The 21,839-nt window shown below is 42.1% G+C and overlaps 1 protein-coding gene across 1 annotated transcript in view; it reads left to right on the top strand.

The window, feature by feature from the left end:
- The window catches only part of LOC137332817 (sorting nexin-25-like), a 39,931-nt gene that overhangs the window by 11,948 nt on the left and 6,144 nt on the right, over window positions 1-21,839 (top strand). Inside the window, exons 6-12 of the mRNA XM_067996750.1 lie at window positions 462-590; window positions 1,598-1,711; window positions 3,209-3,328; window positions 6,102-6,447; window positions 11,426-11,480; window positions 16,718-16,899; window positions 20,857-20,948. Coding sequence (XP_067852851.1) covers window positions 462-590; window positions 1,598-1,711; window positions 3,209-3,328; window positions 6,102-6,447; window positions 11,426-11,480; window positions 16,718-16,899; window positions 20,857-20,948 — 1,038 coding nt within the window. The remainder of the gene's footprint in view (window positions 1-461; window positions 591-1,597; window positions 1,712-3,208; window positions 3,329-6,101; window positions 6,448-11,425; window positions 11,481-16,717; window positions 16,900-20,856; window positions 20,949-21,839) is intronic.

Raw genomic sequence — 21,839 nt, 5'->3', positions numbered from 1 at the left:
TGCTGAGAAGGGATCGAGGGGAAGGGATATCTTGGAGACATTGAAAGAGCAGGAGGAGGGAATCTTGGGTACTGGGCAGACAAATCTGGTTGAGTTCACTTTTTAAGAATAACTTGTTAAATAAAAAAACCTTATTGTATTGAAAAACTGCTTTGGTAATACTGTATAATTTCACTGTATGATTCCATGTGTTTTAAAGACCTGCGGGGGAGTGCTGACCTACACATGTTGGGTAAGGCTTCACTGGCCTCAGTGGCATTTTGTACTTCACGTAAGTGGTTATTCTTCACGTGTGAGCCTAGACAGCAAGTGTCTGCAGATTATTTGATTGTGCGGAGGTATCACAGCTAAGATAATCCTGTCCTTAACCAATATTACCATTGAAGAGTGGGAGCCCTGGCTGATTTATTTTTGGGGTGGGTGAGAGCATTTTTGAGATGATAATGTTATTCTTTTTGCAGATATCTTGGGATGAAATGGAGGATCCGTCTTGTACAATAGATGTAGAAGATCTCAAAGTTGCGGAGGATTGCTGGTCTGTTCACAGAAAATTCCATGAATTTCAGGACCTTCAGAAAGAGCTTAATAAGGTAACAAGCTTGTGTACAAAACTTAAGAGAGTAGATCATTTTATTTTCAGAGAAAATCTAATTAAAACTCATAAATGTTGTGGTAGATACAAGCCCTGTGAATTTTTCCCCTTCAAGTATTTATCAAATTCCCTTTTGAAAGTTGTTATTGAATCCTCTTCTATCATCCTTTCAGATCGTGCATTCCAGATTTTGTGTTTTTTTAAAAAAAAATCATTTGCAGTCACTCCATTCTAAATTATGTTCTCTTTCTCCATAATTATACTTTCTGTGCTCATCAAGGTAAGGCTTGTTTTAAGGCTGTCCAAGCCAGGAGAGCATCATATTCCAGGTCCAGCTGCGAGGGTGCATTCACACTCCCACTGCAAAGTGGCTTCAGCAGTACTGCAGCTATTGTGTAACTTGCAGCCTGAATCTGGAGTTGGAGCCTGATCTAACAGCAGAGTGGGATTCCCTGGAGGATGAGGTCTCATCAGTCAGTTTGGGCATTCACACCCAATTTATGCTCCAATTTTAGCGCCAGTGCAACACTGTTTCAGCTTCACACTGATGATAAACTTATGGGGGGTAAATCTTTGTCTTCAGCACTGGGGTGGTAATCTGGCGGACCAATTCTAATCACCCACCCGTACGGAATGGAAATTGGATGGGTCCTATAATGGGTGGTATTCCGCTCGGCCAGATTACTGCCCATGTAGTGAAGATGAAAATTTGTCCCACGCAGTGTGAATGCACTCTCTCTACCCCAACATTGTGGTTTGACTTTAGATTCAGGTGAGTTCCCCTGTTGTGGCAGTGCGAATTTAGTTCCCGCACTAGCCTATGGTCTTTTGAGTTGTGGACCAATTGCTCACTAGGAATTCTTAAATTGAATCCGTACAGTTTTCTTGCGGCTGTCAGAGACTTTCATTGCATTTGTTTGGCCTGCAATTGAACCCATGTTGCAGAATTGAAAGGATAATGTTCTGACCTATTGTCCCACCAAATCCGTTGTTTATGTTTTTCAGACATTAAGCTCTTTTGTTGAAGCAAAGCTCTCATCAGTCAATGGGATGTCACCTGACCAGATCAACAATGAATTCAAGGAAGACGTTAAACGTCAACTGACTGTGTTTTTAGAGGTTAGAGAACCAAATACGTTCAGTGATCCTCTGATTCTGTGTGACGCAGATCACTTAAATGAATATCTGGTATGAACCGTCTGCTTACAAGAATAGTCTTGTTGCACAAACCTTTTTTTAATGACTCAATTTTCCAGATTGTTTCAGTCATGAATAGCTTATTTGAAGTGGTAGAGGTGTATTGAAATGACTGCTTGATTAATATTAATTAAATGAAATACAACAGAGTCCAATATTGTGAGATACTTTCACATTTTAAAACTCCAGCTATTGCCAATCACTGTCTTTTGCTTCTGGCCGCAGTTGGCAATGTAAAGCTGCTTTAATGTTGCCATCATTTTAATTCAGATTCCGGGAGACTGGTGTCTTTGAGCCAGCTCTCTTATCCTGGTGGTAGACCTGCAGACCCACAACAAACTGAGATAAGGGAACCAGATTCAGTAGCGTGAACGGTGGGCATCTGCTAATGGATGCTGGTCTCCTAGAATCTGAATTAAAGCGGTGGTAATGTTAAAAACAACTTGCTATGCTTTTACCTTTTAATGCCTCTGTAGTTCTGATCAAGGAGAGTGGCATCTGTGTGCCCACTTCTAATGCTTGTATTGCTAAATCCAAAACCAGAATCATAGACCCATAAAAAAGTTGATCCCTTCTCTCGCTGATTGATCCTTTTTGCTGATCCTAGCTTCTACCTGAAGGTGTTGCTTTAAGACGCTCCTTAAAACCTATCTCTTTGATCAAGCTTTTGGTCACCTGTCATAATAGCTCCTTATGTGGCTCGGTGTCAAATTTTGTTTGACAACGCTCCTGTGATGCGCCTTGGGACATTTTACTTCATTAAAGGCGCTATATAAATGCAAGTTGTTGGTGTTCCAGGAGTAGACACTGTCTGGTGTTGGGTGCAGTTATTCCTGATCTGACAATAACTGGAAAAAACTCTCGAGTCTGAAATACATGCCCATTGCATAATGACAGAGTCCACTCCTAAAAGAGTTCACTCCTCCTTAAACAAAGTAACAGCTTTGAATGAAGTAGGAGCTGGGACCCCCAGTGATGAGTTTTCAGGGAGTTAGGAACGGCAGCGTGGAGCATCTTAGGGAGCAGAGCAGCAAAGACTCCATGGAGGAGTTTGAACCCATAGTTTGAGAACCATTCCCTTAGACCATCCCGCTCTTGGCAGGAACCAGAGTTTGTGATACAAGTGGCTAATGGGAGCCAGGTAACAGAATTTCCCTCTTCTATTCCTCTTCCCTTTGCTCCCTTCCAAAAGAAGCAGTCCATTGGTGACTGCAACGTATAACTTCCATACAAAATGAGTAGGCTGTCTCTTCACATGAATGTTGCCCTGTAGGAACAAGTCAGTTACTTTGTTGTAATCTGCTTCTTCACTTCTACTCAAGTTCTACAGTATGGAAGGCAGTCTGTCTTATTGGGAAGCCCTTCCATAGTAAAAACATTTAAAATACATAATTAAACCTGGTGCTTTTTCTCTTGCAGATGCTGGTGTCCGAAGAGTCCATTTTGTGTAATGACATTGTACTTAACTTCTTCTCGCCAAATGATCAAATTCGAGAATACTGGGGGTTGTTAACATCTCTGTTCACAGAGGATGATGAGGTACGTGCACACGATGCTCGGAGTTGTTTCTCTTTATGTTCTGAACCAGGTTTATTGTGTGAACAAGTTAAAAAAATGTTTTAAAAAGACTTAAACTGCAGCTACAGTTCTTATTTGTGTGCCATGAAAATCAATAGTTCTGGCTTTATGTTTATTATTGCCACTATTGCAATCGATACCTTTTCTCATGCTTATTGTAAACGATCCCTTCCACAGACTGGTTCGCCCTTCCTATGATGTAATCTTATTGGGCATCTCTGGGGTGAACAATTAACTAGTTATGCTGCTGATTTACCTCACTGAATCTAAAATGCAGAGCCTTGTACTCTCAGATTCTCTTCGCTAGATGGACAAATAGTACTCTGACAGACCACACATCGTGGGCTGTAAACTATGAATCAGATTTGTTAAGATTTAGCATTAGACAGGAGCAAGAGTAAACACAGATTTTGCTAGATTAGAGAAATAGAATTTAAACTACTCAATGATAACAATTGCTTCAAAATTTCAATAGCTCCTCTTAATTTGCCCTACATGTCCATGAGGAAAAGTTTGTCTGTGAAATCAGTTTTCTAGGTTGTTTTCCACCAGCCCACCTCATTCAGCCTGATGGGAAAAGATTCACCCATGATCCTAGTTATGGGGCAATAGTTATATCCACTTTGCTTCAAATCCCAAATGGAAATTAAGGACTATCAAATGGTATCCTTGACAATTAGTCAAAACATGTGATGATATGCAGACTACCATCCGCAAAACAGCAAGTACCACAAAACCAAGCAATCAAATTCTCAAATAATTTCTGCACACTAATTTTGACTGCAATTTTTCAACACAAGGATAAGTACATACAAGAGAGGCTATTTGGCCCATCTAGCTCCTCAGAAGGTTACAATCCCCATCACAACATCTGCACCTTGAATGATTCCAGAGCTTTTGTTTCTACGAGCCTCCCTGGAAGACCGTTCCAGATACTGATCACACTTTGTGGAAGAAAGTTCTTCTTGACATCAATCCTGAACTTGCTTTTTACCTGCAGTTCTGGTTTAACTTAAGTGCTTAGGTGTAACCTTTTCTATTCTACTTTATTATCTCTTATATCTTTTAACCCACCTCAAAGAGGCTCCCACCTGTTTCCAGCGGCAACGCTGATGGGCCTTGGGCGCGAAGTCCGGGGGTAAGTTTAATTTGGTCACTTTGGTCTTGCTACTATCCTGTTCCTGCTGAAAAACAGGCCAGTAAAGATATCAAGATACTTTGGGATAGCTTCTGTCCCACTCACTATATTGATAACAGCCCTGGCCAAAATTGCAAATAATATTCTTTGTGATTATGGCCAATGTACTCTTTCCTTGTACTCCTTTACCTTTCCCACACTATTCAACATGGTCACCTATGCTATCCTCCCCCATCACCTCTCCTTTGTTGCCTGGCTTTATGGGAATTCCCTTACGTTGTGCTATCAATGAATAGTACTTTATTTTTTTAATTAACTTCAATATAGTGCCAGCCTATCACCGAACTCCCATGCACTCACAAGATAATTACGAGTGAGGAAGGTCATTTGATCCATCTTAGTTCATCCATCCAGAAGGACCCTTAAGCCCCATCATTGTACCATTCTGTTGCATCTTAAATTATTCATAGAATCAGACAGCACAGCTGTTCCAGCTCTCTGAAAGAGCTACCAATTAGTCCCACTGCCCTGCTCTTTCCTCATAGTCCTGCAAATTTTTCCTTTTTAAGTATAGATCCAATTCCCTTTTGAAAGTTACTTTTGAAGCTGCTTCCACCACCCTTTCAGACAATGCATTCTAGATCATAACAACTCGCTGTGTAAAAAAAAAATCTCCTCATCTCCCCTCTGGTTCTTTTGCCAATTATCTTAAATCTGTGTCCTCTGGTTACTGACCCTCCGACCTGTAGAAACAGGTTCTCCCTATTTACCCTCATAATTTTGAACACCTCTATTAAATCTCCCCATAACCCTCTTTGCTCTAAGGAGAACAATCCCAGCTTCTCCAGTCTCTCCACATACCTGATAATCTAGGGTTTTTACCTCTACCACTCTATCCAGGGGTCCAATCCATCTATTGATCACTCTGTGTGAAGAAAAACTTTCTGATATTAATCCTAAATTTACCTTTTACTAGTTTGAACATGAACCCTTATACTGCTCTCTCATTTATATTTAAAGTAAGTTTCTGGATTTACCTCTTTCCATACCATTTAATTTCTTATATTCTATATCATCTCTCTGATGCCTCCTTGCAAGGGTGAAAAGCTCAAGTTCCTCCAGTCTTCCTTCATGACTTAGACATTTGACACTGGGCTTCAGCATTGTAGCTCTTCTCTAAACTGCCTCCAGCGCTACAACATTTTCTATGTGTCTTGGTGACCATTCAACTCAGTCATTTACCCTAATGCAAAACAACAGCAACAATAACAACTTGTGGCCCGTAGATGAGGAAGAGGATGGGGCTGAAGATAGATCCTTGGGGAACTCCAGAGGTTATGTTGCGGGGCGGGAAGAGAAGCCATTGCAGGAGATGCTCTGGCTAAGACTGGATAGGTAAGAGTAGAACGGAACAGAGGACAGTGAGGAGATGAAGTGAGAGAGCCCAAAGGTAAAGACTTTGATGCTGCAGAGCTGGAGATGCCTGCTTATATTAATATTCAAGGTTTCTGTAAAAGAAAGTGTAAAATCTTTATTAGACTCGGTGCATGATAATTTCAGTGTACTGATTTTTCACATATCTGTTGTATATCACAGGAATCCTATGCAGGCAGTGACACTTCTGAGGACCTATGTGACCTGGATGTAGATGATGTGGGAGGAGAAGTCGAGCCTCCAGGAACTAATCCAGAAAACAGGGAGACCCAGGCCTGGGAGTCTGTGGAATTTCAAACTTTTGAAAAATGCGAGTCAGATAAATATTTAGGCTTCAGAACCATTTCTGGAACTGAAAATCCAGTTGCAGCCGATTTACACCTAAACTGTGTGGATGGCCGTAAGAGAAGAAAGTGTGCTCCTCAGAAAAAGATTGAAAGAACTGCAGAGCAGCCAGAATGCATCTCAAGCCAACTTTGTGAACTCTTGGGAGAAATAATTTGTGCAGGTGAATTTTTTTTCTGAAGCAGAACTGCATTAATTTTCTAAATTTTTCTAAAATTGATTTAACAATTCATGGCTCTCCCCATAACACTATTTGTTCATGCTCACTTTTCCATACCATGTATTGCCATCATACCTTTATATGCGTGAAGTATCTAAGGATAGTATGGCTCAGGGTTAACTTTTTTTTAATTTGTTCATGGGACGTGGGCGTCGATGGCAAGGCCATCATTTATTGCCCATCCCTAATTGCCCTTGAGAAGGTGGTGGTGAGCCGCCGCCTTGAACCGCTGCAGTCCGTGTGGTGAAGGTTCGCCCATTGTGCCGTTAGGTAGGGAGTTCCAGGATTTTGACCCAGCGACGATGAAGGAACGGCGATATATTTCCAAGTCGGGATGGTGTGTGACTTGGAGGGGAACGTGCAGGTGGTGTTGTTCCCATGTGCCTGCTGCCCTTGTTCTAGGTGGTAGAGGTTTCGGGTTTGGGAGGTGCTGTTGAAGAAGCCTTGGCGAGTTGCTGTAGTGCATCCTGTAGGTGGTACACACTGCAGCCACGGTGAAGGGAATGAATGTTTAGGATGGTGGATGGGGTGCCAATCAAGCGGGCTGCTTTGTCCTGGATGGTGTCGAGCTTCTTGAGTGTTGTCGGAGCTGCACTCATCCAGGCAAGTGGAGAGTATTCCATCACACTCCTGACTTGTGCATTGTAGATGTTGGAAAGGATTTGGAGAGTCAGGAGGTGAGTCACTTGATGCAGAATACCCAGCCTCTGACCTGCTCTTGTAGCCACAGTATTTGTGGCTGGTCCAGTTAAGTTTCTGGTCAATGGTGACCCCCAGGATGTTGATGGTGGGGGATTCGGCGATGGTAATGTCGTTGAACGTTAAGGGGAGGTGGTTAGGCTCTCTCTTGTTGGAGATGGTCATTGTCTGGCGTGAATGTTATTTGCCACTTATCAGCCCAAGCCTGGATGTTGTCCAGGTCCTGCTGCATGCGGGCACGTACAGCTTCATTATCTGAGGGGTTGCGAATGGAACTGAACACTGTGCGATCATCAGTGAACATCCTCATTTCTGACCTTTTGATGGAGGCAAGCTCAATAATGAAGCAGCTGAAGATGGTTGGGCCAAGGACACTGCCCTGAGGAACTCCTGCAGCAATGTCCTGGGGCTGAAATGATTGGCCTCCAACAACCACTACCATCTTCCTTTGTGCTAGGTATGACTCCAGCCACTGGAGAGTTTTCCCCCGATTCCCATTGACTTCAATTTTACTAGGGCTTCTTGATGCCACACTTGGTCAAATGCTGCCTTGATGTCAAGGGCAGTCACTCTCACCTCACCTCTGGAATTCAGCTCTTTTGTCCATGTTTGGACCAAGGCTGTAATGAGGTCTGGAGCCGAGTGGTCCTGGCGGAACCCAAACTGAGCATTGGAAGGCAGGTTATTGGTGAGTAAGTGCCGCTTGATGGCACTGTTGACGACACCTTCCATCACTTTGCTGATGATTGAGAGTAGACTGATGGGGTGGTAATTGGTCGGATTGGATTTGTCCTGCTTTTTGTGGACAGGACAGAGCTGGGCAATTTTCCACATTGTCGGATAAATGCCAGTGTTGTAGCTGTACTGGAACAGCTTGGCTAGAGGCACAGCTAGTTCTGGAGCACAAGTCTTCAGCACTACAGCCTGGATATGGTCGGGGCCAAAGCCTTTGCTGTATCCAGTGCACTCAGCTGTTTCTTGATATCATGTGGTTGCCTACTGTACATTCATAACCTCTCTGTTATGACTGACAGATTGCATAGATAAGGCTAAAATCATTAATCGAGTTTATTACAAGAGAATTTTTTGTGAAATTTGTTTGTTCTCAGGATGTGGGTGAAGCTGGTGGTGGACTTTCTTGAACTGTTGCAGTCCTTGTTATGGTGCTATCATGATGGTGTTAGGTGGGGAATTCCGTGATTTTAACCTAGTGACAGTTAATTAAAGATGTGGAGATGCCGGTGATGGACTGGGGTTGACAATTGTAAACAATTTTACAACACCAAGTTATAGTCCAGCAATTTTATTTTAAATTCACAAGCTTTCGGAGACTTCCTCCTTCCTCAGGTAAATGTTCAGGTGATACGTGCCCAAGTCAGGTGATACGTGCCCAAGTCAGGATGGTGTGTGACTTGGAGGTGATGATGTTCCCATGACATTGCTGCTCTTGTCCTTCATGGTGGTAGAGGTTGCAGGGCTGTCAGGTGCTAGTGAAGTAAGCTTGGTGAGTTGCTGCAGTTTATATAGTAGATTGTGTATGCGGCAGCCACAGTGTGCCAGTGGTGATGAGGGTGGATATTGAGTATAGTGGCGAGGGACCAATCAAGTTGACTATTCTGTTCTGAATGATGGCAAGCTTCTTAAGTGTTGCTGAAACTGCATTCATCCAGATGAGTGATGAGTGTTCCAAAACACTCTTGACTTCAGCCTTGTCAATAGTAGAGAGGTTTTGAGGGTTCAGGAGGTGATATGCTAATTGCAGAATGCCCAGGTCGGCTTGCTCTTGTAGCCATGGTGTTGCTATGGCTGATCCCATGGCACTATTTCCAAAAAGAGCAGGGGAATTCTTCCCGGTGTCCTGGCCAATAGTTAACCTTCAATCAACATCTAAAAACAGATTATCTGGTCATTACCTCATTGCTGTTTGTGGGATCTTGCTGTGCGCAAATTGGCTGCTGCATTTCCTACATTACAACAGTGACTACACTTCAAAAGTACTTCATTGGCTGTAAAGTGCTTTGGGATGTTCTGAGGTTGTGAAAGGCGCGATAGAAATTCAAGTCTGTCTGTCTGTCTTTTCCTTTTCTTTCTTTTTGACGAAGGAACTAATGCCAGGAATCATATTGGCACAACAAAATATGTGTATGCCCCAAAGAATCTTCAGCCAATAACTGGCCCCTCTACAAATAATTTTTTTGACATTTGATTGTACTAGTAAAACTAGCTCCACAACTAGGATGAGGAATCAAGGAGCAGCTGCGTTTACAATGTAATATCTCTGTGGTCAGTTCCTTTGTTGTGAGGAAGAAACATGTCCCACAGTTTGCTCACCATATATTCCTGCAACAAATTCTGTGAGACTGCAACTAAACAATCGGCTTTCTTTTCTATCCCAAAGGCAGTGACTCGGAAAGCTGGGGTGATATTCGGGCAGCCGTAGCCCTCTAGAAAGCCCTCACCCAAGAGGCTGTTCCGCAAGTGAGCATAGATCGTGCTTGTCAACAGGCTGCAGAACTATTAGGGGCAACACAGCCAAACCTGATCCTGCCCTTGTCTGATGCCCATACATGCATTTTCCAGTAGGGATCAATGGACAGTGATCCAGAATTCTAATTTGATCATTACCAGGTTAAAATGGTTGCTAATTGAATTAGTTTTGTCAAATGGAATGTTTCCCCTCTTAAAGAGTATTTCCAGGATAAGATCCTACCTTGGAGTATCCCAGACTGCGCATTCATAAAATGCAACTTTATATTCAAACTTATTTCAAAATGAAGTACAAAGATTAAAAAGCCAACTGCAGATTGGAGTCAGTGCCTTGACCCTTCAGAGGTTAGATGTTCAGACATGACCTCCCAGCATTTGCCATTCAGTTACTGCTTTTAATGGGGGTCGCACTTGTGCGGGGGAAGGGGAGAGAAGGAGATTCTGGGAGACTGAGGACCAACATTACACCTGAGGATTCACCCTCGAAGCCCTTTGGTAGAGCCATACTCTGGAGTATATTCTTTTTATCAATCAATGGTTAGTTCAAAAAATTTCAGACACTTTGGAATAGTTCACTGCCACATTTAGTTGACTGCTATTTCAACCAACTCTTCTCAACATGTAAATCACATGTTTATCACATATTGATGTTAAAGCAACTGTATCTGTGGAGGGATGAATGCCAAGATGTGTGTGGGGGGGAAAAAACTCTACTGGTTTGTCAAATTGCGGTAGTTGGTTTTATTTAGTTAAAGGTATACAATCTCTCCCTCTTTCCTCTCTATAGTGATCTCACTGGGCCCCCTGTAGTTTTGAGAATGGGTGGGTGTCCTCTCATGGTCCCTTTTAATGCCGTTGTTCAGGTGGAAAATGTCGGCCACTGGTGGCTACTTTTTCTCCTTGCCTATCCCCACCAACAGCATCTTGCAGATAAAATTGGGAACTTGGTAGTACTGGTGAAATGAACCTGCACCCTACCTTTCTGTCACGTTATATAATGGCGTTCTGCTGTGGCTCCTTTCACATTACATATTACATAGAAATACATGGAATTTACAGCACAGAAACAGGCCATTCGGCCCAACTGGAGTATGCTGGTGTTTATGCTCCATATGAGCCTCCTCCTACCCTACTTCACCTACCCCATTTAGCATAACCTACTATTCCTTTCTCCCTCATGTACTTATCTAGCTTCCCCGAGGAATTTATTAGTGACTATCTTATGGCTCTTTAAAATTGATAGGGTGGACATAAAGAAAATGTTTCCACTTGTGGGGGAGTCCTAAATTATGAAATTGGGAACTTGGTAGTACTGGTGAACTGAACCTGCGCCCTACCTTTCTGGCATATTATATATTGGCGTTCTGCTGTGGCGTTCACCAGTGGAGACATTGTTACATTACTTATGATAGAAGAGCACAGTTTGAACAATATTTGATCTGGAATGCATTGCTTGAAAGGGCGGTGGAAGCAGATTCAATAGTAACTTTCAAAAGGGAATTGGATAAATACTTGAAAAGGAATAATTTGCAGGGCTATGGGGAAAGAGCAGGGGAGTGGGACTAATTGGATAGCTCTTTCAAAGAGCTGGCACAGGCAAAATGGGCTGAATGGCCTCCTTCTGTGTTGTATGATTCTATGACTAACTACGCTTAATGTATCAGCCTATTTGTGATATAATTGCATGAATGTATCTCCCAGACATTTTAGTGATAAATGTTTCTTTCCATTGCAGAGAGTAGCAATGTCAACAGAACAATTCTACTATTGGTAAAATCTTTCCTGCAAAAGTAAGTGGCTTATAATTAACGTATTTAAAAGTTGGACAACACTAGGTTCTAGTTAATACTGACGTAAACAAAATATTTCAAAATGCAGACTCTCATAGTTCACTGAATTCTGGTTCACACTCGAAACTCGAAAACAGCTCAATCTACTTCCATTAGCTATTGAAATTGAGTAATTTGCTTGCATCACCAAATCTGTTTACCAGTACCACACCTGATTTTTTTTATATATATAAAAAGAAAACCTTCCAATTCCCTTCTAATTGCTACCATACATTAGCTTATCTTTAAAAGGCATGACTGCACTCAAAGGCTTCACTCCGGTAGTACAGTAGTACAGTCATTTCAACAATGCTGTATTAAAATTCCTGATATTCCTTTGGTCTTCCCTTTTTGTTTTAGAAGTGCACATGTCCTTTTGCTATTTAAGGTAATCTCCACGAGCTTTAATACTTTGTTATCTGACGGCTCATGGGTTTCCTTTACTCCAAAATTGAGTCTATCCACTTAGTTGCCTCCGACTACGCCACAATACTCTGTAGCTTTTCAGCTATCACTGCCTTAGCGCTCATCTCTTCAATTAAACCCACCACCTGCTCCGTTAACCCTACCTCCACCCCCCCACCCAACTCCCCACGATCCGTTTGCTGACTACTTAGATACCCCTCCATGGCCCAATGCTCTCTCACCTGCTCACTTTCCTCAGGCACTGTTTTCTCACTTCTCCTTCAAAAACAGCTGTCATCACCCCCTCCATTAGAAAGCCTACCTTTGACACCTTTGTCCTCTTCAACCACTATTCCATCTCCAACCTCTATTTCCTCTCTCAAATTCCAGAATATGTCATTGTCACCTAACTCCACACCCATCAGTCCCTGGACAAAGTCACCAATAACATTCTGACCTCCTTGACACGGTTGACCACACCAAAAAAAAACCTCCAGATACTTTGGAATAGTTGCTAGCTAATTTAACCAACTCTTCTCAACATGTAAATCGCATGTTTCCAACAAAAGAAAATTGATTTTGAGGGATATTTACCATTCCTTGTTCCCTATTAACCTGGTTTAAAAAAAAACAAAGATTAATTAGGGCTTAATTTTCTACCTATTGGTTATGAATGCATGGAAAGTCTAGCCCTGAGTGGCCTCTATGCTGTGTGACTCAGTGATTCACCGTGTTAGAGCACCAATGTGCTGTGGCAGCTAACAAATTTGTGCTTGCAAATCCTTTGATGGTGTGTGTCCGCTCTCAGTCACGGTATGCCCCAAAGGAGGCTGGACACTTCCTAACAGGGAGAAAGAAAAATCAAAATCAGATCATTCTCCATATCACCTTGCAAGCAGATAAAATGAGAAATGACCTTGGAAAATGCAAAAAGGTCTCTGACTTCAGAGTACAATACAGCAATTTAATTCTATCCAAATGTAATTCCAAGGCAAAAATCTATTGAGCTATAAAATGATATTGATGATTTGAATTCAGTGTTCCAATATTGGAATAGAGGTTGGAACTGTGCAATTGAAGTTCTGCTCTAGTTTCGATGGTCTATATTTGATTAACTGTTGCATTTTAACAATAACATTAGGATTCATGTCAATTTCTTCAGGAAAAAACAAATTTGAAATAATCAAGCTTAATATTTTCATTCAAAATAAGAAATGAAAACCCTTTGTGTTTGGTTTACAAAGTCATTTCTGTTGTGTAGCTTTAAACATATGTCGGAAATTATTTTTTGGGGATTCTTGAATTAAACTAACATAACTCTGTTATTGTTGGTGCATTTTAAATGTAAACGCTAGGTTGATTGTGAGATGTGTCTTCGTACACTAGTTATACCAAATTAACTATTCCCTGATTAGTGGAAGCTGATTGACTAAAGCCCCTATAATAGAGCAGATTAAAACATCTGTATGCTAATCAAAGTTGTTACATGCAGAGACAAAAGCTAACCAAATGTTCAAAGTATCCAAACTCCTATATGTGTTGGAACACTTAAATAATGTACTATACCTCTCAACACAAAATGTATCTGTTCTTTTGTTGATTGAACTGTAGCGGTGATATACCCGTTTTAGAACCATAGGACCATAGAAAAGATACAGCACAGAAGGGGGCCATTCGGCCAATCGTGTCCGCGCTGGCTCGAAGAACAACCAGGTGCCCATTCTAATCCCACCTTCCAGCACCCGGTCCGTAGCCCTGCAGCTTACAGCACTTTAGGTACAGGTCCAGGTACTTTTTAAAAGAGTTGAGGGTCCCTGCCTCTACCACCAACACGGGCAGCGAATTCCATACACCCACCACCCTCTGGGTAAAAAAGTTTTTCCTCATGTCCCCTCTAATCCTTCCGCCAATCAGCTTAAATCTATGTCCACTTGTTCTTGAACTCTCCGCTAGGGGAAACAGGTACTTCCTGTCTACTCTATCTAGGACCCTCATAATTTTGTACACCTTAATCAAGTTTCCCCTCAGCCTCCTCTGCTCCAAGAAAAACAACCCCAGCCTATCCAATCTCTCCTTGTAGCTGCAATTTTCAAGCCCTGGCAACATTCTTGTAAATCTTCTCTGCACTTTCTCCAGAGCAATTACGTCCTTCCTGTAATGTGCTGACCAGAACTGCACACAAAACCTTACCAGCGTTTTATACAGTTCCATCACTACATCCCTGCTTTTGTATTCTATACTCGGCTAATAACGGAGAGCATTCTGTATGCCTTCTTCACAACTTTATCGACCTGTACTGCCACCTTCAGGGAGCTGTGCACATGCACTCCAAGGTGAGAGTCTCTCACTTCCTCTACCCCTCTCAATATATTCCCATTTACTGCGTATACCCTTTTACTGTTTGCCCTCCCTAAGTGCATTACCTCACACTTCTCTGGGTTGAACTCCATTTGCCACTTTTCCACCCACTCCACCAACCCATTGATATCTTCTTGGAGTTTACAGCTATCCTCTTCACTATCAACTACACACCCAATTTTTGTGTTGTCTGCAAATTTGCCAATCATGCCCCCTGCATTCAAGTCCAAATCATTAATATATACCACAAACAGCAAGGGACCCAACACTGAGCCCTGTGGCACACCACTGGAAACGGATTTCCATTTGCAAAGACATCCATCAACTTTTACCCTTTGTTTCCTGTTATCAAGCCAATTTTGGATCCAATTCGCCACATTTCCCTGTATCCCATGGGCTTTTACCTTTCTGACCAGTCTGCCATGTGGGACCTTGTCAAATGCCTTCCTAAAATCCATGTAGACAACACCCACTGCACTACCTTCACCAGTCCTCTTGTCACTTCCTCAAAGAATTCAATCAGATTTGTAAGGCATGACCTTCCCTGAACAAATCCATGCTGACTATCCCAGATTAAACCATGCCTTTCCAAGTGACAGTTTATCCTATCTCTCAGTATTGATTCTAATAATTTGCCCACCACCGAGGTAAGACTGACTGGCCTATAATTGTTCGGCCTTTCCCTCGTACTCTTTTTAAACAATGGTACTACATTTGCAGTCTTCCAGTCCTCCGGTACCTCCCCTGTATCTAGTGAGGATTGGAAAATGATCCTCAGAGCATCCGCTATTTCCTCTCTGGCTTCCTTCAATAGCCTAGGAAACAATCCATCCGGCCCTGGTGACTTATCAACTTTCAAGGATTCCAGTCCCTCTAGTACTTCCTCTCTCATTACGTTTACCTTATCCAATATTTCACACCTCTCCTCTTTAATTACTATGTCCGAATCATCCCTTTCCTTTGTGAATACGGAGACAAAATATTCATTTAAAACCCTACCCACGTCCTCTGCTTCTACATACAAGTTACCCTTATCATCCCTGATAGGTCCCACCATTTCCTTAGCTATCCTCTTGTTCTTAATGTACTGATAAAACATCTTGGGGTTTTCTTTAATCTTACTAGCTAATATTTTTTCATGCCCTCTCTTTGCTTTCCTTATTTCCTTTTTTACGTAATCCCTGTACTTTCTATACTCCTGTAGGCTTTCTGCAGTATTTAGTTTTCTGTGACAGTCATAAGCTTTCTTTTTCTGCTTTATCTTGCCCCGTATACTTCTAGACAACCAGGGGGCTCTAGATTTGGCAGTGCCACCCTTTTTCTTTGAGGGGACGTGTCTGCATTGTACCCGTAGAATTTCACTTTTTAGTGCCTCCCACTGGCTTGCCACTGATTTCTCCTCAAGTAGCTGTGTCCAGTCCATTTCTGCCAAATCACCTCTTAGTTCTGTAAAATTTGCCTTCCACCAATTTAAAACATTTACTCCTGATTTAACTCTGTCCTTTTCCATAATAATGCTAAAACTAACTGAATTGTGGTCACTATCCCCAATATGGTCACCCACTGTCACTTCACCCACTTGCCCATCTTCATTTCCCAGGACTAAATCTAGAATTGCACCCCCTCTTGTTGGGCTTGTCACGTACTGGCTACAAAAGGTCTCCTGGACACCGATCAAGAATTTTGCTCTCTCTGTGTCCCTCACACTGTTTGAATCCCAGTTGATGTTAGGGTAGTTGAAGTCCCCTACTATTATTGCCCTCTTATTTTTGCACTCAGAAATTTGCCTACATATTTGTTCTTCTATCTCCCTTTCACTATTTGGGGATCTATAGTACACTCCTAGTAGTGAGACTGCCCCTTTTTTTATTTCTTAACTCAACCCATATGGCCTCGATTGATGATCCATTTAGCATATCATCCTTTCTCACAACTGTAATTGATTCTTTAACCAACAATGCTACCCCCCCCCCCTCCTTTTTTATCACCCACTCTATCCTGCCTGAAAACTCTATATCCAGGGATATTGAGCTGCCAATTATCCCCCTCTTTAAACCAGGTTTCCGTTATAGCAATGATATCATGCTGCCATGTGTCTATCTGTGCCCTTAGCTCATCTGCTTTGTTTGTAATACTCCTTACATTGAAGTATATACCTTTTACCCCGTCAAATTCCTGTGCTGAACACTATTTAACCTTTGCTTCTTTTGCCTTCCTGAGTCGCTAACTATGTTACTAACTGCTTTTCTACTTCCCGTTTCCTGGTCTGAATTTGTCCTATCCGTGCCTGCCCTTTGGTTCCCATCCCCCTGTCATACAAAACCCTCCCCAACAGAACTAGCAAATGCCCCCGTGAAGATATTGGTCCCGGTTTTGCCCTGATTCTTTTTGGAATGAGTTACATTTTGATGCTTAGAATTGTATTTCTTTTATAGGTATCTTCAGAAAAAGCTCGACCAGTTCTTCAATAAAGAACAGATGACTATATGCATAGACCGTCTAAGAGAGACTTTGTGGCCTAATGGGAAGCCTGCAGAGCCACCTCCAAATAGGACAAATGAAGAAAAAGCCTTTGCTAAAGAAAGAGCTGAAGAATTACTGCAGAACAGAGTTTCAGGTAAAGCTCAGTGATAAAGAATTTTATTTTCTTTCAGTCATCGGGAGTCATGGGTGGGCTCAGTCATCAGGGAGGGGTCGGGGGTCATCGCGGAGAGTGGTCAGAGATCGTGTTTGGGGGGGGTCGGATATTATGTGGGGAGGGTCAGAGATCAGGTGGGGGGGGGTCGGAGACTATGTGGGGGTCGGTCGATCACGTTTGTAGGATTGCTGCAGGTAGGCTTGTTGGACCTGAGGGAAGCACTCCTGCTCCTCAGGGCCCACAAGCTGTACTATAAAGGCACTTACCTGCTGTTTCGGGCCTTCTCGCCTCCTCTCACGTGGCGTGAAGTAGAAGGCCCGGGAATCCCGGCCTCCAGGGGTTAAAAACAAAAAAATCTGTAAAAATCGAGGCCTGCAGCCTCCTTGAAAGCTTTTAATGACCGACCCGCCTCCTGAGAACGGGTTGGTTGCTCGTCCCGCCTCCGTTAAAATCGGAAGTGGGTGGGTTGGGGGCGGGTTTTAGATTTTTTAAAATTATCACTGCCCCCGCCTGCAACCCACCCATTTTTCCCAGTTAAAATCATGCCCTATATCTCCCAATACCTCTCATAACCTTCTATCAAATTTTCACCAGGTGCTTATCAACTCTGATACACAGCCCCCACCACCTCTCGTGACAGTCCATTCCATACATTCACCACCCTCTGTATGAAGTAGATAAATCTAAGCTGACTTTTCACCCTCCCTCATCTAAGTTGGAGGCTACGCCCTCTAATAGTAGAATCTGTAACTATGTTAAACATTTTAGTTTTTATCTTGTCAATGAACCGATTAACTTTCTGATTCAGAGGCAAGAGTGCTACAATTGAACCAAGCTGACACTTGGATTCTCTAAGTGTTCTTGGCGTTGGAAGCAATCCTGTAGATTTAGCGATGGACTCCAAAATTCTACCAGCTCGATATAGCCCTAGTTGTTAAACTTAGAAAATACATCTCCGTGCTTGTGAATTTCCCTAATAATGTTCACTGAGGCAATTGTGATTCAGAGCTTGTCATGTTCTTTGGAGTTCACATATAAATAAAAGCCTCTGAATAATTGTCCTTCGTTGATACAGATTATTTGTGAGAAACAAAAACCCATGAAAGATGTTTGGATAAGCATGAAGTTGCTGAATGTCATTTATGACTTCTGGCTGATTTCTGTATGCTTATTAACTGGTTTGAAGTTTAGTTAGTTGCTGAAATTTCTGGCAATAGGTTCACATTGGAAATTGTGATATTTCAATTTTGGGTGCCATCTTTGGACAAAGGAATGCTTAAAAATGTAAGCAATTAAGCCAAGTAGCATTTCTAAATGGAATTGGTTAGCGAATAATACATATTCATCAATGAGACAGCTTCCAAGTACAATGTGGACAATAATTAGTTGCCTTTATATAGGGTGAGAATTATGCTAGTGATGTCAGCTCTTGATATTTGAGGAGTTGGACAACACCAGGTTATAGTCCAACAGCTTTATTTGAAATCACAAGCTTTCGGAGCTTTCCTCCTTCATCACCCTAATTTCCAGCTGCTTTTCTCTGCAGGCCGGGACATTCTGCAATCCATCAGACCTGATTTGTCTGGTTACAATATAGCACTTCAATTTTTTTTAACCTCACCGTTTAGGTCACACTGTAAGCTTCAGCAGCTTAAATTTACTCGCCAATAATTTCCACGCAGGTTCTCCCACCGTAAATTGGCATAAATGGTCGTTTACGCTGTAACTCTGTGGTTTCTGCAGAAGTTACCGAAGGAAATTGGGCAATCGCCATAGAAATGCTGCCCCCCTCAGGTGGACGTAAGAGACCCCATGACGCAATTCGAAGAAGAGCAGTGCGTTCTCCCCGGTTCCCTGACCAATATTTGTCCCTCAACCAATATTACTAAAACAGCTTATCTGGTCATTATGTCGTTGCTGTTTGTGGGACTGTTTTTATGCAAATGATCTCCCACATTTCCTTCATTACAACAGTGACTACACTTCAAGTCTTTAATTGGCTGTATAGCGCTTTGGGACATCCTGAGGTCGTGAAAGACGCTATATAAATGCAAGTTTTTTTTTATCAAAGTAAGGAAAACTGCTTGCTTGGCTCAGTTGGTGGTACTCTTGCCTTTGCATTAGAACCACTATCTAGGCTGACACTCCAATGCAGTACTGAGGAAGAGGTGCCATCCATTGACTGAAATGTGAAGCCAGCCTGTCTGTGTCTCTGAGCTCAGGTCTTTCCCTTAGAGAAGTAGCTGTGTGACCTTGGGTTTTAACCCCTCACATTCTGTTTGTAGCAATACAATAAAATATTTGTTTAAAAACTCAGCACAGATCATTTTTGTCACATGCTCACTGCCCTAACCTGCTAAACTATTGGCGAATGTTAATTGTATAATGTGATTTATATCAATTAGTGTTAATTGTATTCAGGTGGTGTGTGTCAATTGGGGACTGTCTTGTATCCTTTTTATATGAGAGCTTATCTAGGGTGTGGTGTGTGTGTAAGGTGTATCTCTGTGAATAAAGGCTTGGAAGCAACTGAAGATCAGGCTCTAGTGTTCTATCCTTCACCACCTGGCTATCCAGTCCACCAGATACCAGTTTCTAGTCAGAAGCAAAATACTGCGGATGCTGGAAATCTGAAATAAAAACAGAAAATGTTGGAAATACTCAGCAAGTCAGGCAGCATCTGTGGGGAAAGAAACAGAATTAATGTTTCAGGTCAAAGACCTTTAGTCAGAACTGTTCTGATGAAAGATCTTCAACCTGAAACATTAACCCTGTTTCTTTCCCCACAGGTGCTGCCTGACTTGCTGAGTATTTCCATCATTTTCCGTTTTTATTCCAGTTTCTATAACTGATTCGTATTAACAGTTAAAATTCTTAAATTGTCGATGCAGCCCAGTGACCCCTGATTATTGGATGGACCCGTTGCATTGCTGTGTGGTGGGATGTAAGTTTTTCCCTCAGTCTTCCCCATATTGCTCCCTCTGTCTAGGAAGAATGGACGTTTATGGGAGAGTCGAGCATTGGCAAAAGGCTGAGAAATGCTCTTCAGCCAGTTATTATATGCTGATTGATTTATCATCTCCCTGTCTTTTTGGTCAGGGGAATAATCGTGTTGCCTGGAGTGTTGTGGACAGGTGTCACTGAAAGTTTGAACACTAATATGCTTTTATTTTACTAACCTTGGGAACTGATTGGCAGAGCACACTGGCCTTTCACTTCTGCAGCCTGGGTTCAAATCCAACCCGGACAAGTGGGATGAAAGTCTCTGTTGACTGTAAGGATTGTAGGCAAAATTAGTTCCTAAGTTAGTTACCACACCGTCATTAATTGGTGCAAAATTGCAGTCTCATTTGGAAAGGTCAGGGTACATTTTCCTGAGGGTTAGAGCTGAGGCACATTAGTCAGGGCAGTGTGAAGGGAACTTTGCTCTGCAATTGGCTGTGCTATACCTGACTAGAGGGTGCTGGATGCTGACAGTGAAAACACAATTGGGTGGTGGGTGTAGAGTGTTCTATATCTCATGACAAAATCCCCCCCTCACAAAAAAGTGTCATCCATTATTACGAGCCCGTTGAGGTCATGAATTTACAGAAGGTATTTTGTGTGACCGAAATCCTGGATTTTGGATCCTGGAAAGGACATTCAGTTCCTGGAAATTTCAATAGCATCATTTTCAGAGGCACTCTGTCAATTTACAGTGATAATTAACCATTACTGTGGACTCAATCTGTTTACCAATCTCCTTACAATTACTGTTCTTTCCCAGCAGTGATCTCCTTGTTGCATGGCCTTCACTGGCCTGTTTGAATTGTTGAACTCTATGTATGTGTTTTTTTTAACAAAAATATTTTTAAAATGAAAGTTTGAAATATGTGACTTTTTTTCTTTTTAAGTTTAGGACAACAGTTGACATTTACCATGTTTTGTTTATTTCAGCTTTACCGCCTTTTCTTTTAAATAAAAAGGCAAATGCCAGAACTTTGTTTGCCATATTTCAAGATGCAGAAACCAATAAGAGACTTGTATATGTAAGTACCACAAAATGTTCTAAAGTTTCTTGTACAACATGTAGTTTTCGACTGGGACAAAATTTGATTGTCAGCCATGGCTGTTACATCACTTTCGTCTCTGAGTCAGAAGGTTGTGGGTTCAAGTCCCACTGCAGAGACTTAAGCACATAATCCAGGCTGACACTTCCAATGCAGTACTGAGAGTGCGCTGCACTGTCGGAGGTGCCATCTTTCTTATGAGACGTTGAACCAAGGCCCCATCTGCCCTGTCAGGTGGGTATAAAAGATCCAATGACACTGTTCGAAGAAGTGCAGGGGAGTTCTCCCGATGTCCTGGCCAACATTTATCTCTCAACCAACACTACTATGAACAGATTATCTGCTAATTTTTTCTCATTGCTGTTTGTGGGATCTTGCTGTGCACAAATTGGCTGCCGCGTTTCCTACATTACAACAGTGACTACACTTCAAAAGTATTTCATTGGCTGGAAAGCGCTTTGGGATGTCCTGAAGTCATGAAAAGTGCTATAAAAATGGAAGTCCTTTCTTCCCTTCTTTCTTTCGAGTAACACCATCTAATGCGTTCTCCTTTGTGATCATATTTTCTCTCGATTCAAAAATATATTGTATTCTTGAATTGAAAATCAATGACCCAGGAGGCATTGCAAAGTATAACTGAGGTCAATCTCTCAATCCTTTACAACTTGGCTCAATTAAAGTGTAAAGTTTTTGAATCTACGTAGATTGAATGGGGTAACAAGTGCAGATCAGGTTGGGGAGGGGATTGGGAATACTTTAAGGAGAACAGCAGCCCAAGGCAGAAACGTAGAGATGTAAGGATGGATGAGTGTTGTTTAAGATTTACTTGTGTAGGTTGGGAAGTATGTGTACAGAGCTTTCTCTTAGGAG

Source organism: Heptranchias perlo, chromosome 15 (genome assembly GCF_035084215.1).
Source record: "Heptranchias perlo isolate sHepPer1 chromosome 15, sHepPer1.hap1, whole genome shotgun sequence".
NCBI classification, from domain to species: Eukaryota; Metazoa; Chordata; class Chondrichthyes; order Hexanchiformes; family Hexanchidae; genus Heptranchias; species Heptranchias perlo.
The sequence above is the reverse complement of the archived record's forward strand: the minus strand, read 5'-3'. Positions and strand labels throughout refer to the sequence as shown.